This window comes from Ictalurus punctatus, chromosome 6, assembly GCF_001660625.3.
Source record: "Ictalurus punctatus breed USDA103 chromosome 6, Coco_2.0, whole genome shotgun sequence".
Lineage (NCBI taxonomy): Eukaryota > Metazoa > Chordata > Actinopteri > Siluriformes > Ictaluridae > Ictalurus > Ictalurus punctatus.
The window spans coordinates 781,667-796,632 of record NC_030421.2 but is presented as its reverse complement, the minus strand read 5'-3'; the positions used below and the strand labels follow the sequence as shown (position 1 = coordinate 796,632).

Below are 14,966 nucleotides of genomic sequence, written 5' to 3'. Positions count from 1 at the left end.
ATACCTCGTATACCACGGCGTGCTCCAAATCAGAAGCTGTAGATTATTCAGTCCCTCCAGGATTTCACCATCACAGACATTAAAACGCAAAATATTCTGAGTGATTTTTCAAAACGATTGCAGATTTGGGGTGAGACGTGTCAGGTGACGTCATCGCTACGCACATTCAGCCTCTCAGACATGAGTACAGCCAAAAGGTCTTATTTTAAGGACATTTTTTACCCAAAACATGCAGCAGCAAAATCAAGCATTTTGGCCGCAACAATCACAAAAAACAACAACATCATCAACAACAACAACAACAAAAAAAACGCCACGAACAGCAGCTCGGACAGTAGCACAGGATTATATTAACGTCCTCGTTCTAACACCTTATGGTTTCTATAGTAACCGTTCGTTCACAGGGACTTAACAACATGTGTAATCATGTGTTTCTGTAAGGACATGTTTACACTATGTTACATTTATGGAAGGACTTTCCGGTGTCAGAGGTGAAGCTATAACTTGAAGCTTTCCGACATCTTCAGGACAGACGAGTTTACGCTTATTATTATTATTATTATTATTATTATTATTATTAAGGTTTCTCGGTAACATGACAAGCTGTGTTTTTGTTAAATGTTACCAGAGGCTGGTGAAGGAGCGAGTGTTTATAGCGTGAGTGAAACGTGTTTTGTAGAATGTTAACTGTAGCTATAAATGGTAACAGAGCTGAACATTAATAAATACAAAAGTGTAAGAGGAATAAATCTCTTCGGCTCGTGTTGTTATAGTAAAATAATCAACTTCAAGGTGTTAAGTGTTAACAGTGACTCCGCCTCACGCCGCCCTGTCGTGCGCCGTTTATTCCGTACGTGCAAACGTTCTATAAATTGTCTCGGTTTGCTGTCTCGCCTCCAGACCTCTCAGTTCTCTCATCAGTAAAGTGTCTATTCATTTGCAGTGGGGGTGGAGGGGGGGTCTTTATTCACTGAACTGTCTCTCTCTCTCTCTCACACACACACACACACACACACACACACACACACACACACACACACACACACACACACACACACACAATGTGTCTTTCTTCTCAGTGTGTGGTTCATTGTTCATTGTGCTCTGTTCATTTCACACACACACACACACACACACACACACACACACACACACACACACACTTCATCATGACTCAGTTGTGATCTCACTCCCCCAGAACACCCTGATCACTTTTTTTTTTTTATTGCCACTGGCCCAGTTACCATGGGTTACCAGCTCCAGATGTATTATGGGATGTTAGCACTCAGTCAGAAACACAGCAAATAAACAATAAAGACTCTCATCATTCCAGAAGTGGAAAAGTGATAGCCATGTTCATGTTTATCTCTCAAAGCCCACAGCGGTTATAAATACACTGAGCTAGAATATTGTGGAGTGATCACACAGGAAGTGTGTGTTACACTGATACACACAACCAGCATTAAAAAAATAAACACACACACACACACTCTGGGACATAAAAAACCAAAACAAATGGAGATGAACAGGAAGTGTAAAAAAAAAAAAAATTAGTTTGGAGAAACAAGGAGAAAAAAATCACAAAGTGCACAAACTGCGAAAACCACATTTTAAAAAATTATTATTTTTTTTATTTCTTCAGGATTCATGATCAATAACACACAAATAAATCCGAACTAAAACAAATGCTAGAATAATGTATTAGCGTGACAGCTAATCAAACTGGCAGAAAAAACAAACCCCCACAGGAAATGCTTATTTTTCCTGTTTGTTTTTAAACCAGGAAGTAGCTGTTTTCTGTACAGGGTACGGTTTTAACGCGTTTGTTAAACGCTGTATTTAACGTGTGAAATATCTCATCTTTGAGACGGGACGTGTGGATGACATCACTGTCTCACTGGAACGAATGTCATCTGTGTAAAAAAACTAAATGTGTGAAGCTAAAAATAGATTCATTTTAGTTTTTTCAAAATGAGCATGAGAGAAATCTTTAATCTACAGACCTAACAAATGCTGCATCAGTAATGTCTAACGTTTAAAAAAAAATCAGAAAGGCTAAAGGATAGACGGATCATCTCTACAGACTATTTCTTTTTCTGTTCAAGAGTCAGGTTAGCATGATTAGCATGATTGTGTTGCGCTTAAACAACATGGTCGTGGATGTTTTTCGATGAAGTCAGATCTCATGCCCAGTCAGCGTCCTCTTTCCAGTGTTAGCGAACGCAAACTGTTCTGTAAGTTCTCTCAGAGAACCATGAAAATAATGTAGATATAACCTCATACCATTGATACATTCCATCCTGTAAGTTACACGAGCTAACGCTAACCAGCTCACAAAAAGGCTGAACATCTGTGTGGTTAATAAATTCCTGTCAAAGTCTGAGTATTTATCTACATGTCAACAACGTGGTTAGATTAGCATGCTAGCCACTGACAATAACGTGATTAGCTTACAAACTGTGCGCTGTAGGTAATGTTTCGCTAACTCACCGATGTCTCATCCCTGCTCTTTTCCACATTAGCTTACTGAGGAAAAGGTGTGGGGAAAGAAATTAGCTTAAAAGTGACGTACACGCAACTTAAACGCCAATTTCTATTTGAGCTACTTTTCTGAGTGTTAGCATTAGCATTGGTGAGAAATGCTAGTTGATCACATGTTGGCAAAAAATAATGATCTGTGAGATGATTTCCTCTGTGTGTGTTTAGGGAATTATTTCACTAATGACCACAGAAGCACATTTCAGGAGCACAGAGTTCACCACGTCCTGGCCTCTTGCTTCCTGTGCGGATGTTTTCTGCCTCTCAGTGTTAGCATTAGCATTGCTATTAGTGTTACATGTGTCTGTTAGAGGAACACACACACACACACACACACACACACACACACATTGAGTGTGAACTCTGCTCCTGAAATAAGAACAGAGAACACAAACAAAGGAAAGAGGAAGTTACTCAGCAAAAGAACCTTAATCACAAATAACACACACACACACACACACACACACACACACACACACACACACACACACAGGAACTTCCACATGTTTAGTAGATACAGCTGGATATCATGCTAATAATAATGCACATATATAAAAGGATTACAAACGGATTCTAAATTAAAAGCAAAATTGTTAAAAAAAAAAAGTTAAATAAAAGCAAAACTGAAGTCATTATTTTGGGCTCCCCTACTGTCTCCTCTGCTCTTGAGGCCCAGTTAGGTCCTCTCTCTCTCTCTCTCTCTCTCTCTCTCTCTCTCTCTCTCTGTGTCTGTTTCTGTGTGTGTTAACAAAAATGTCAAAAATCTTATTTATTTAGTTATTTTTGACTCACACTTTGATAAACAAATCAGTGCTATTAGGAGAAGCTTCTCTCTTTTAAGATCTATGGCATAGTTAAAACAGTTTTTCTCTAGAAAAGACCTAGAAACCGTGATTCATGCTCGTGTTACATCAATCCGCCTTATCTCATCTGCAGCTTGTGCAAAATGCAGATTTTTAACAGGGACCAAAAAGAGGGATGATATTTCCCCTGTTCTGGCATCTCTTCACTGGCTTCCTGTCAAGTTTAGAATTGATTTTAAAATTGTAATTCATGTATACAAAGCTCTTTCTGGTTCTGCTCCAAGAACATCATTGATCTGCTTCAACTTTACTCTAACACTAGAGCACTGAGATCATGTAATCAGCTTCTTTATCTGTCCCCCGTTGTTGTACTTAGACAAAGACGAGTCTTTTCCGTGTTTGGTCCCAAACTTTGGAACAGTTTCCCTTTTCACGTGAGGTCTGCTCCGTCTTTAGATATTTTAAAATCTTCTCTTAAAGCTTTTTATTCTCTGTGTTATAATCTTATCTAATGTAATGTACTTTAATGTTTTGTACAGCACTTTGGATCAACTGTATACCACCGTGCCTTACTGGGGTCACATCGCAAACAACTATACTGCCATGTCACACTTGGGTTATACTAAACTATATAGCATGACAAAACATGGTCACACATGTTTGTAAGCAAATTCGTGGTTAGCTAGCACTGACAGCCACGGACAACGAGACGTCCCCGGTTACCATGACAACTGGCCACTGTGGGATGATATAGCACATGATGGCAGTAGATTTTCATAAAAAAAAATTGGGTGTTAAAAAAGTGTGTTAGTGAGTGATTTAGGCCGCAGCCGTGGCTAGACAGGAACATGCTGAACACACTGCAGTAAAGAACAGGATGTGGTCAGACAGGGGGAGAACTTGAAAGAACTCGTAGTGTGAGCTTTCCTTCCTCTCCTTTTATAGACATACAGCATAAAAACAGGTTAATGTAGGAGTCAAATCTGTACAACTGAAGTAAATTTAATCTCATCAATAGCTTTCGAGAGTTTAACAAACAATGGCACATGGCAAAGCTTGCAAATGTCCTGGATCTGTTAACATTTAAACTGTCCCAACAAATATTTTAAAGGATTAGATTCACTTTTGCAGAAAATTGGAAATCTTGTTTGTTTAAAAACGAGGAGCTGGATTGCAGTCAATTTCCGCACGGCGAGAGGATTTGAGAAAGTTTGGCCAACAGCGCCCTCTAATGCCTAAAATTCTAAATGCAATCCCACTCTTCTAGGTCACAGGGTCAGAAAAAGAGCAACATCTGGTCACAGAAAACCTCATTTTAAAAACCCCACAGTTCCGCATTTTCATTACAGTGATCATGTGAATAAGTGAGTGTTTCTACTGTGCACTTTAACACCACTGGGTAAATAAAGATTTTACAGATGTTACTTGGTACTATCATATGATTTCTGACAGCACATCACCTCGTTCTGTAGGTCAAATGATGCAGTTCCATGTTCAGGAGATTACCTCACTTATAGTTTGTTAGAGCCCATAACACATAGGTCTTGTAAGCTCTCAGGTGGAAACTTTTCCACAAATGGTGTCTACTCAATCATGTGAATCCTAATCTACAAGCCTTCCTGCTAGGACTGCCAGACAGCATAAAGTTGGGTAATGCTGTACATCACAGCATCATGGTGTCTCAGTGGGTGCGCTAGTATCGGAGTCCTTTAAAATGTCCCCCTTAAGGGCCCATGTACAAGGCAGAACTGAAATCTGAATCGCTTTGATTCACATCTCTTTGAAGACTGATCACTTCAGCAAAAAGAGTGAGAGATCTTCATTGCTCTGTGACCTTGTGACTGAACCCTGAGATTCTACCAAAAGTCTCAACAGTCGTATCATCCATTTTTTTCCCTCACAGTGTTCCATAAATCTTACATGCTAGATCAATGGTCACCAACCCTGTTCCTGGAGATCTACCTTCCTGAAGACTTCAACCATAATGGTGCTCACCTGACCATCTAAACATTGTCTTAAGGAAGTTCTTGATCAACTAAAACAGGTGTGTTAGATTTTAACTTGAAATGAAACCTGCAGAAAGGTAGCTCTCAAGGAAGAGGGTTGGTGACCACTGGTGTAGAATATGTACTGTATGTGGTGCCAAAGTCCACAAGGAACAACAAATAGAATTACACCTACATGGATTTCCTGAAATCACTCATAACCAGACAGACTACTGGAGGAGTACAAGCTGTACAGTTTGCCGAACCCCTGGAAGAGGGGCTCTTTCCATTCCTTCCAAAACGTATCAGCTGATGAAAGAATAGTGGCACTAAAAGCAAAGACTGGGCTCAAGACATAGATATATGAAGAACAAACCAAAATAAATTGGGTTTTGTTCATGCAGGTTCCAAATGCACATTCACATGGGACTTTTATATTTTTTTAAAGAAAGTGACATACAGAGCAGGACAAGGTGCTGAGCTATGACTGGGTCGTGGTTCTTGTAGATGACAAGATGTTGGGCAGTGGATACGAACCGTCTGTGGATAAGTTGGTACACAAGCCCCACACTGCTCAGGGGCCTCATCAAAAATCCGGTCGAACAGGACGACAACTGGCAGCTTGTCTATATAACTAATAAATTAATGCCAAGACTATTGCATACTCATGATGGATATAATTTATTCAGTTTACACAGAAACTATTCCTGTACAACACAAGCTTTAAGATAAAAATGAATACAATCGAACATATTCAGTTTTTCCTTCAACAGGACATCAAGGCTAAAAGTTATATTATATCATAAACGCAAACTACGACGTGTACACGCTGAATCACATTAACTGACTCTTGCACTTGTGCCTCTGTAAGTTACTTAAATAAGTGAAGTTGCGTCCACATGCTGAGCAGTAATACGGCTTCTCTCCGGTGTGGATGCGCTGATGTGCTTGAAACGTGCTCCCGTGTGTAAAACTCTTCCCGCAGTGCAGGCAGTGATACGGCTTCACGCCGCTGTGAATGAGCTGGTGTCGCTGCAGATGACTCTGGTGAGTGAAACTCCTCCCACAATGTGAACACCGATACGGTCTCTCCCCCGTGTGGATGCGCTGGTGTATTCGGAGATGACTCTGCTGACTGAAAGTCTTCCCGCACTCCGAGCACAGGTACGGCTTCTCTCCGGTGTGGATGCGCTGGTGCAGTCGAAGGTGACTGGGCTGACTGAAACGGCTGCCGCACTGCGAGCACTGATACGGCCTCTCTCGCGTGTGCACGACGCGGTGCGTTCGAAGATGACCACGCAGAGTAAAACCCTTCCCACACTCGGAGCAGTGGTACGGCTTCTCTCCTGTGTGGATGCGCTGGTGTAAGTGGAGATTGCTCAGCTGAGTGAAGCTCTTCCCGCACTGCGAGCACTGGTACGGCCGCTCTCCCGTGTGAACACGCTGGTGTGTCAGGAGGTGGCCCTGTCGATTAAAACTCTTGCCACATTGCGAGCAGTGATACGGCTTCTCTCTCGTGTGGATGCTTTGGAGGCTCTGGTGCGTACTGTCTGGAGTAAAACCTGCCTCACACTTAATATCTTCCTGCATTTGTACACGAGAAGGATTGAGATGGAAAGAAATTTGCTGACTACAAGCGATTGCTATGGGCGTCATAGTTCAGCGTTTTCCTCAAACAGAGCATCGTCTTATGTAGGAATGTCTCCATGAGGAGCAGGAGAGCACTCAAAACAGAGCACCTTTCATTTCTGGAGGAGAAACCAAACCAAACGTAAAGAATATATATTCAACAGCACCTTTATGGACACCTTTATTCTCTCGTAGCTTTTCTTTCTCCAATGCACTTTCTCCAAGTTCTACAGCATTAACATCACGATAACACCAAAATACACTGGGCTTTCGTTAGATATAATCGTGGTCATTATCAGTTGTTTGAGTCGATACACATGACGACCAATTTTGTGTTTCTTATTTAGGATTTCGTTAAGGAATGTGAAGTCATTCGGCCTTGTCGGTTTCTCCTAACGCTTCTGAAGCGTGTTCTCACTTCACTGATGAGAAGTTCACCTTTACTCCTACTGGCATGGACACAACAAACAAAATCAGACAACACATGACAAGATATTACAGGAATAATGAGGTTTATACCGAGTAAAACGTTGACGCAAACTGTATAGAGCCTAGAAATTGATGAGAGCAAAGTTCTGTTGATTAGCCGTGTCTCCTGAGGTAAACTTTAAGACTTTCAAGACTCGCATCCAAGAGACATTTCTTTCTTTCTCTTCTTTCTTTCTTAACGCAACTCTGTCACACTTACAGCATAATTTAATCCAAATTCATCCTCAGAAACCTCAAATCCAACATCTGACTTGGTTGTTTGTGTGAATGGAAAGTAAGACGTGTGTAGCTGTGTGTTTGAATCAGCAAGACTGTGTGTGTGTGTGTGTGTGTGTGTGTGTGTGTGTGTGTGCATGTATTTATATATATATATATATATATATATATATATATATATATATATATAGATAGATAGATAGACACACACACACACACAATCACACACATAATTCTGTTTATTAAAAGAGTAAGGTAAGATTTCGGGAAAGGTTTGTAGTCATGTGAACAAGAATGACAGGTCTAAACACTGCAAAACCTTGTCTTTGGTTTAGAAAAGTAACGGCAGTGAGCTGTTTAGGGGCTGAAAGTGTCGACTCTCACTGGTGAGCCGAATCAAATGATCCGACTCACTGAAAGGAGACAGATTTCCCATCAGTAATGTAGCCAGACGCGCTGTATTTCTGATAAAAACATCAACAATTCAGGCTTTCTAACCTGAACCCATGTGAGGACGCGTTTACATCGTTATATTTGGAAAACGATTAAACTATGGATTTAATTAGATTGAACCAGCAGTGAAGACTAAAACACAATGAAATACTAAATCTAAAAATTATACATACATTCACGAGCTAAATAAAATCAAATAAATATACAGTAATATCCGCGTTATTGTGGTGAAGCTCCCTGTGTAGTGCTCCTGTAATTAAATTAGAAAAATCATGTGGGATTCAGAGAGCGACATTAACTTACCTCAGACTCTAAAGCAGAGATGATTTGAGATATCTCGCATACAGATAAAATAAAGTTGAACTTTTTTTTTTATTAGCCCTTTTTTATTATATATTTTTGTTGTTGTTGTTGTTTTGTTTTTTAAGACTGGTGAGACTTATATGCATTAAACACCATCATTTTTTATCTTCTTCTACGTGCGACTCAGTTATGGTGCTTTACTGCCACCTACTGGACTGAAGCAGAGCAGCGCCTCACATAAAGCTTTAATATTTTAAAAAGATTCTGAAGTCTGAACAATATCAAATATTCCCAAATATAGTTTCATATAAATATAAATTTATATAAATTTTAAAACTCAAAATTCGGTGTTTCAGAGCTTTTTGTACCTGCTTTTTCGACCATTAGTGCTATGAATATCAATACATCTAGAAATAAAATACAAAAAAACAAACAAAAAAGAAGAGTTTTTGAGATTTAAATTTTTATAGTTGTTCATGTCCAGGAAAACGGTTAAAAAACGTTTTCACAACTCATATCTTGTGTTCGTCCAATTAAGTGCTCTCTAGAATGTATATGCCTCGCCCCCAGGGGCGTGTCTTACTCTATCCTAGCAGCTCATTTGCAGTAAACATGGTTCTTTGGTTGGCACGGTGGCTTGTGGCGCTTTCCCCCTGCACGGTATGGCTCAACTCAGCTCTGCTCACTTTTTGGTGTCTTTCCACTGTGGATAGTACCTGGTACCTGGTATTTTTTTAGCACTACCTTGGTCGAGTGGCCCTGATACCAAAAATTTACATCAAAACCCTGCAAATCACTGATTGGTCAGAGAGAATCATCACTATCAGCGTCACTGGGGCCATCAAACCCGCTAGTTTTAAAGTTAGTTAGAAACAGCGATAATAGAATCATTTGTTCACACAACCTTGGATTTGTAAAAAGAAATGGCTGCGTCTAAAACCACGCCATGGTCAATAAGCGAGGTGAAGATGTTCCTCTCGTTAGCAGTCGAGGAGAGGATCCAACGAGAGCTGGAAGAGGCGACGCGAAAAGAAAAAGTTTTTAACTAAGTGTCTCAGTGTCTAGTTTTTAGTAGTTTGCCCTGCATCTCTGAGGTTGGGGGTTTGGATCCCGTCCCCACTCTCTGTGCATGGAGTTTGCATGTTCTTACATGCTTTGGAGGTTTCCTTCAGGTACTCCGGTTTCTTCCTCCAGTCTAAAGACATGCATTGTAGGCTGATTGTGTGAGATTGTGCCCTGCAATGGATTGGCACCCTGTCCAGGGTTTCCCTCGCCTTGTGCCGTGGGATAGGCTCCAAGCTCCCCGAGACCCTGTGTGGGATAAGTGGTACGATGGATGGTTCTCTGCTGTGTTGGCTGTGTGCACATTTACTTCACGTTTATTATTCACCGTTACAGATCTTGCCAATCAATGAGTCAGTAATATCATTTAATTCACCACTCATATATGTCAGATGTCTCCTGGTGATGACCTCCGTCACCATCATCAGCACTGCTGATGCTCGACCTTTAACCCGGATAAAGTTCATTATTCATTCATTGTGAGTAAGCACTTTATCCTGGTCGGGGTTCTGCTGGATCCAGAGCATATTTCTGGAATACTGGGTTTGAGGTGGGAGTACAGCCAGTCTATCACTGGGCACCATGCACACACGTTCACACCTATCTTAGACAATCCACATACTGCCATGTTTTTTGGAAGTGAGAGGAAACTAGAGAACATAGAGGAAACCCACATGGACATTAAGAGAACTTGTAAAACTGCAAAAACATTAACCAGAACTCAAGATGGAACTGTAAACCATGGAGCTGTGAGGTAACGTCGCTAGCCACCTCTGTACTTCCAGCCCACCATGTCACCATGTCCAGTGTGCTCCAACGTTTAACGAACATGGCCTTTGTCACACAAGCTTCATATCTCACCCACCGCTAGACAGTAAAAAAACACGTGACTATTTCACAAGTTTTATATCCAAGTTCACTCCCAGGGGTGTATAAAGCAAACAAATAAGATGCGTTTCTATAAATAAAATGATTTCAAAATATAAATGAAAACACGTTTTTATTATAAATAACAAACCACAACGTTATATATTTTTATATGAAAACACAATAGTTCTGTACTGTACATTCTCACAGTCTTTCAGTGCAAAAAAGTGGACTAATCACGTTATCAAGACGGAAAGAAAAATGGAATGCACAGAAACAAATCCGTCTTTACTCCACGTCAGTCAGGACGTGTTTCATATGCCGAGTCTACGGCTTCTTTTTGTGCACTGTGAAACACATACGACATTTTTATGCTGATATTATACTCTCTACATTTTATACCTCGTTCACACCGAACACATAAAAACAAAGACACAAAGTAAAAACATTTCCTGCTTTGATTAAAAACCCGACTCGTTTCCCTCATAATTCTCTGACGTCTTTAACTGGGAGTCGTAACAGCCTGCAGGTGTTTTCCCACAGTTCAGCCTGGAGCTTGGCATCGTAAGAAGCCGGAGATGATTTCACGGGTCTTCCTTCGTGTACGTAGCAGCCGCTGACGCCTTCAAAGTCCTGAGATGCCGCTGTGTACACGGCTGTTTCTGCCGCCTGCGCCGGAGTCTGCAGAGAGACCAGACATTAATGGATCATGAACGTCGTTTCTCAAACTACATCCCGGAACACTAAATGATTTTACCACGTTAATGACAGGAATTCTGTCTCTCAGATCACCAACAGTTCCCAAAGTACTCATTATCATACTGTTTATTTTTTCAAACACACATCTCAGCCATGCTCAGTCAAACAAATCGTCATGTTCTCGTACCCTGAACAACAGACAGGCGATAAGTTTTTGTGCCAGTTTTACTGGAAAGCTCATGTGGCGGTACAGCTCGGTGTCCACCATGCCTGGGTCTACAGCATTCACCGTCACGGCGTACCCGGCGGTCTGGAGCTCCTGATGGAGGTGATAGGTGAACAGGAGCTGCGCCAGTTTACTTCGGGTGTACGAGGCATGGGAACTGTAATCCTGCCTTTGAAATGGAGCGGAGAGACACAGATCACTTACATACAACATTAACATTACTACATTAATGTAACAGTCACGCATTAACGCTACACACAAATGCGGTACTTACAAGCTGCGAAAGTCCCGCAGGTTTCTATCGGACACGTAGTGCGCCGAAGAGCAAATGCTAATTACTCTAGAACATTCCTCCGTCCCAGAACGTGCCAGCGTGTCCAGAAGGAGCCGAGTCAAGAGAAAGTGACCTAGGTAGTTAACGGAGAAGTGAAGCTCGAAACCGTCGTCTGTTTTCTCCTCGGGAACTAGCATTACAGCCGCTGCAGGAGAAACGCCCCAGTGTTAGCACGGCAGGGGCGCGAAATTCCTGACACCCCACTCCATTCCCTGCTAATGACATCTGGACCCATCTGTCCATCACACACCTGCTGCCCTTCCTTCATCTTGCAGCTTCGCACCGCCATTTCCGGTAACGTGGGTGTCCCGGGGCCCAGGCACTCACCTGCAGAGACCACCTCCAAGCCTGGCTCCAGGGTAGGGAATGTGTACCTGTAATCTGGGCAGTTAATCTTTTCATGGTGGTCTTTAAGATCACCCTCTGATCACCAAGCAGGAGAGCATTAAGCTCACCATATCTCGATACACGTTATTAACAAACACCACTTTTCATTTTGTTGCTGCTAATGAAAGATGGAATGAGGGGCAGTTAACCTCACCGTTGTTGATGAGTACGTGTAAGGGCAGTTTTCGTTCTTTAAACCGTCGCACGAACTCTCGCACGGAGCTCTGGGAGGCCAGATCCAGAAGCTCAAAGTCCACTGAAATAAAACACAAAAAGCCACAATGAGCAGAACGGTGACATAACGGAGCGGCGTCATTAAGCATGAACATCGTGCGAAGTTAGCTCAGGCTTTACGCTACGGCAGAAAAAATCATTGTAAAAAATTTATTCACAGCAACGACATTACAGTCTACACAAACACCACCGATGGCTGGCTTCCCAGTTTCGTTTAACCTTTATGGGAAGTTGCAGACTTTCGAGAAGTGTTGCGAAGCAAATTTAGACAGGAAGAGAAAGAACAAGGACTTGAACAAAAAAATTGCAAGAAGATCAAGAAGAGTTAAACCATCAACTCCATGCTATTTACAATCCTCAGGGTGAGCTGGATGTCTTTCTGGGACTGACTTCACAGACAGTGAAAACTTCATGTCTCATAACATTAGATTTAACTTTAAACAAATAAAAATATCTGCATATGTACGATACAATACCAATTACCGAGTACTGCGTCCAGAGAAAAACTCTATAAACACCCACCTTGAGCTTCACTACTCTCTTTACGAAGCCTTTCCACTGCAACGAGGCCTTGTTGTTGATCACGAGAGGCTGGAGACCAAAAAAAAATCAAGAAATTCTAAATGTCAAGTTAATTCATGTTTATTTACTCAACAAAAACACTTCAAGGTTACACATTAAGGTCAAAAATGTGGAAGAATCCATTCCATCCATTTTCCGTATCCTACACAGGGTCGCAGGGAGCCTGGAGCCTATCCCTGGGAACTCGGGGTACAAGGCGGGGGACACCCTGGATGGGGTGCCAACACATCTTATGGCACAATCACACACACACACACACACACACACACACACACACACACACACACAACGGACAATTTAGAGATGTAAGTCAGCCTACAATGCATGTCTTTTGGCCTGGGGGAGGAAACCAGAGTACCCAGAGGAAACCCCCCTGGGGAGAACATGCCAAGGCAGGATTCAAACCCTCGACCCCGGAGGTGCGAGGCAAACATGCTAACCACTAATTAGTGCACAAGGAAAACAATTCTTCTTATAGGAGTCAAAATGCCACACGGTAATTAACTGGACTTACGAATCAGTTGTGCTCACAAAGCATTGTGGGTAACACAAATAAAACACATTAAATACCTATCAAGAAGTCTTGTTAGACAGGGTTCTATACATTCAGGATCAGGACAGAACTTTAAAATGGCTGACATTTTAAGACTTGGTAAGAAAACGAAGCAGGCATGAACGCTCTTCCTATTTTTAGTGTCCTAACCGGAGCAGTGGACGACGGCACCGAAGGCTGTCTCGTAATATTTTTGGCTTCTGGGAATTAAATGCACGGCCTAATTAACGAGTCCCATTAGTTATCCTCCTGTTATTAGACAACGAGGTGGAGGGCAGAGAGAGAGAGAGAGAGAGAGAGAGAGAGAGAGAGAGAGAGAGAGAGAGAGAGAGAGAGAGAGCGTTCCACATGTCCGACAACCGTGATGGTAAAAGCTGAAGGAAAAAGAGAGACTTTTGACAATTTATAAAGACAAATCGAAATATTTTCCATGAGATAAAGAAAGTAAGGACCGCCGTTTCCCAAAGATTGTGATTATGGAGACATCTGACGGCGGTACGTCCAGGTACATACAGCGAGCCCGTAAGTCTTCAGTGGCCGAAACCTTTTGGAGATAACGGAGGAAATGCCGCAGGTTATATTTACGACAGTATCTGCGACGTAACCGAATCAGCTGACCAATCATCAGCCAGCAACTGGCTATCTAATCACTAGCTAAATGAACTCTTCAGATATACGGAACTGGTTTTGAAAAACACAGCATTGCATACGGTCAGGAATCCAATATTGATTCATTTTGTTTTGTTTTTTATTCATGATTATCTACAGAGTTTAACCCAATATTAGTTCACTAACTCTTAAATCTTGGATCATGGTACAGTCATCAGAGTTGTGTTTTAGTGTGTGTGTGTTACCTATAATAACCTGCATTCCCAGATTAAGGAGTCGTTTCACTATTTCGTATCCGATGCCACGTGTTCCTCCTGTAACTATGGCAACCTTTCCATGCTGCTCTGGCAAAACTGAAACAACAACAACAATCATAATAACAATAATAATAATAATAATAATAATAATAATAATAATAATAATAATAATAATAAGAGGAAGAAGATGATGATCATATACTGTATGGTCAGTACGGAGCCATTTAGTGATTCTCTGCTCCTTATGCCCCTTTAAAATGCACTACAACGGGTACAATCGTCTTCATCCTACATAGTACACTACATGGGCAATATGAGAGGAACAAATAGGTTTCTACAGACTATCTAGTGTTCTTTTGGATTTATCTTCCTACTGACTGTAAACGCAAGTGAAATGAAACACTTCTCCACTCTGTCTAGTGCACTAGATGAGTTTCAGGGAGCTTGGTGAGGATTACACAACAAATCATCTCGTGCACTATATATTCAGTAAGAGGCGTTTGGGACACAGCCCGATGTCCTTGTGTAAACTTGCTAGATTACTTCATTATCAAATGAACGGAGATCTAAACGCTAACCTGGAGAAATAAAAGGCCTGTGAATGAGCTGATAAAGCAGAAGCTTCACGCCGACCAGGTAGAGCTTCAAGGCCGAGATTATTCGTGATAAAATCGCCATGATTCAGCTGCTACACACTCAACTTCTACCGCTACACCCGGAACTGGTGACCAATCAGAATC

General features: G+C 41.5%; 2 protein-coding genes across 3 annotated transcripts; both read right to left on the bottom strand.

Annotated features, from left to right (window-relative positions):
* Positions 1-5,988: 5,988 nt before the first annotated feature.
* Positions 5,989-8,583, bottom strand: LOC108266910 (zinc finger protein 239). Of its 2 annotated transcripts, none has more exons than XM_053680667.1 (2): positions 8,417-8,583; positions 5,989-7,404 (listed from the first exon to the last, which is right to left on the bottom strand). In XM_053680667.1, exon 2 carries the CDS (start codon positions 6,980-6,982, stop codon positions 6,161-6,163), a length of 822 nt encoding a protein of 273 aa, XP_053536642.1. In that variant the 5' UTR covers positions 6,983-7,404; positions 8,417-8,583; the 3' UTR covers positions 5,989-6,160. The 2 variants fall into 2 exon arrangements, with proteins under 2 accessions (XP_053536642.1, XP_053536643.1); XM_053680668.1 differs by having other exon boundaries at positions 5,989-7,074.
* Positions 8,584-10,461: 1,878 nt separating this feature from the next.
* LOC108266909 (dehydrogenase/reductase SDR family member on chromosome X) lies at positions 10,462-14,966 on the bottom strand. The gene is made up of 7 exons (XM_017470738.3): positions 14,805-14,966; positions 14,215-14,322; positions 12,748-12,816; positions 12,146-12,247; positions 11,545-11,749; positions 11,232-11,439; positions 10,462-11,026 (listed from the first exon to the last, which is right to left on the bottom strand). The coding sequence occupies exons 1-7, from the start codon at positions 14,902-14,904 to the stop codon at positions 10,829-10,831; spliced, it is 990 nt and encodes a 329-aa protein (XP_017326227.1). The 5' UTR covers positions 14,905-14,966; the 3' UTR covers positions 10,462-10,828.

Coding starts and splice junctions, on each gene's coding strand:
- LOC108266910 (XM_053680667.1), bottom strand. CDS start 6,982: ATGACGCCCATAGCAATCGCTTGTAGTCAGCAAATTTCTTTCCATCTC.
- LOC108266909 (XM_017470738.3), bottom strand. CDS start 14,904: ATGGCGATTTTATCACGAATAATCTCGGCCTTGAAGCTCTACCTGGTC. Junction 12,817..14,214: donor GGGAATGCAGGTTATTATAG/GTAACACACACA, acceptor TTTGGTCTCCAG/CCTCTCGTGATCAACAACAA. Junction 11,750..12,145: donor ACACGTACTCATCAACAACG/GTGAGGTTAACT, acceptor TTTCTCCTGCAG/CGGCTGTAATGCTAGTTCCC.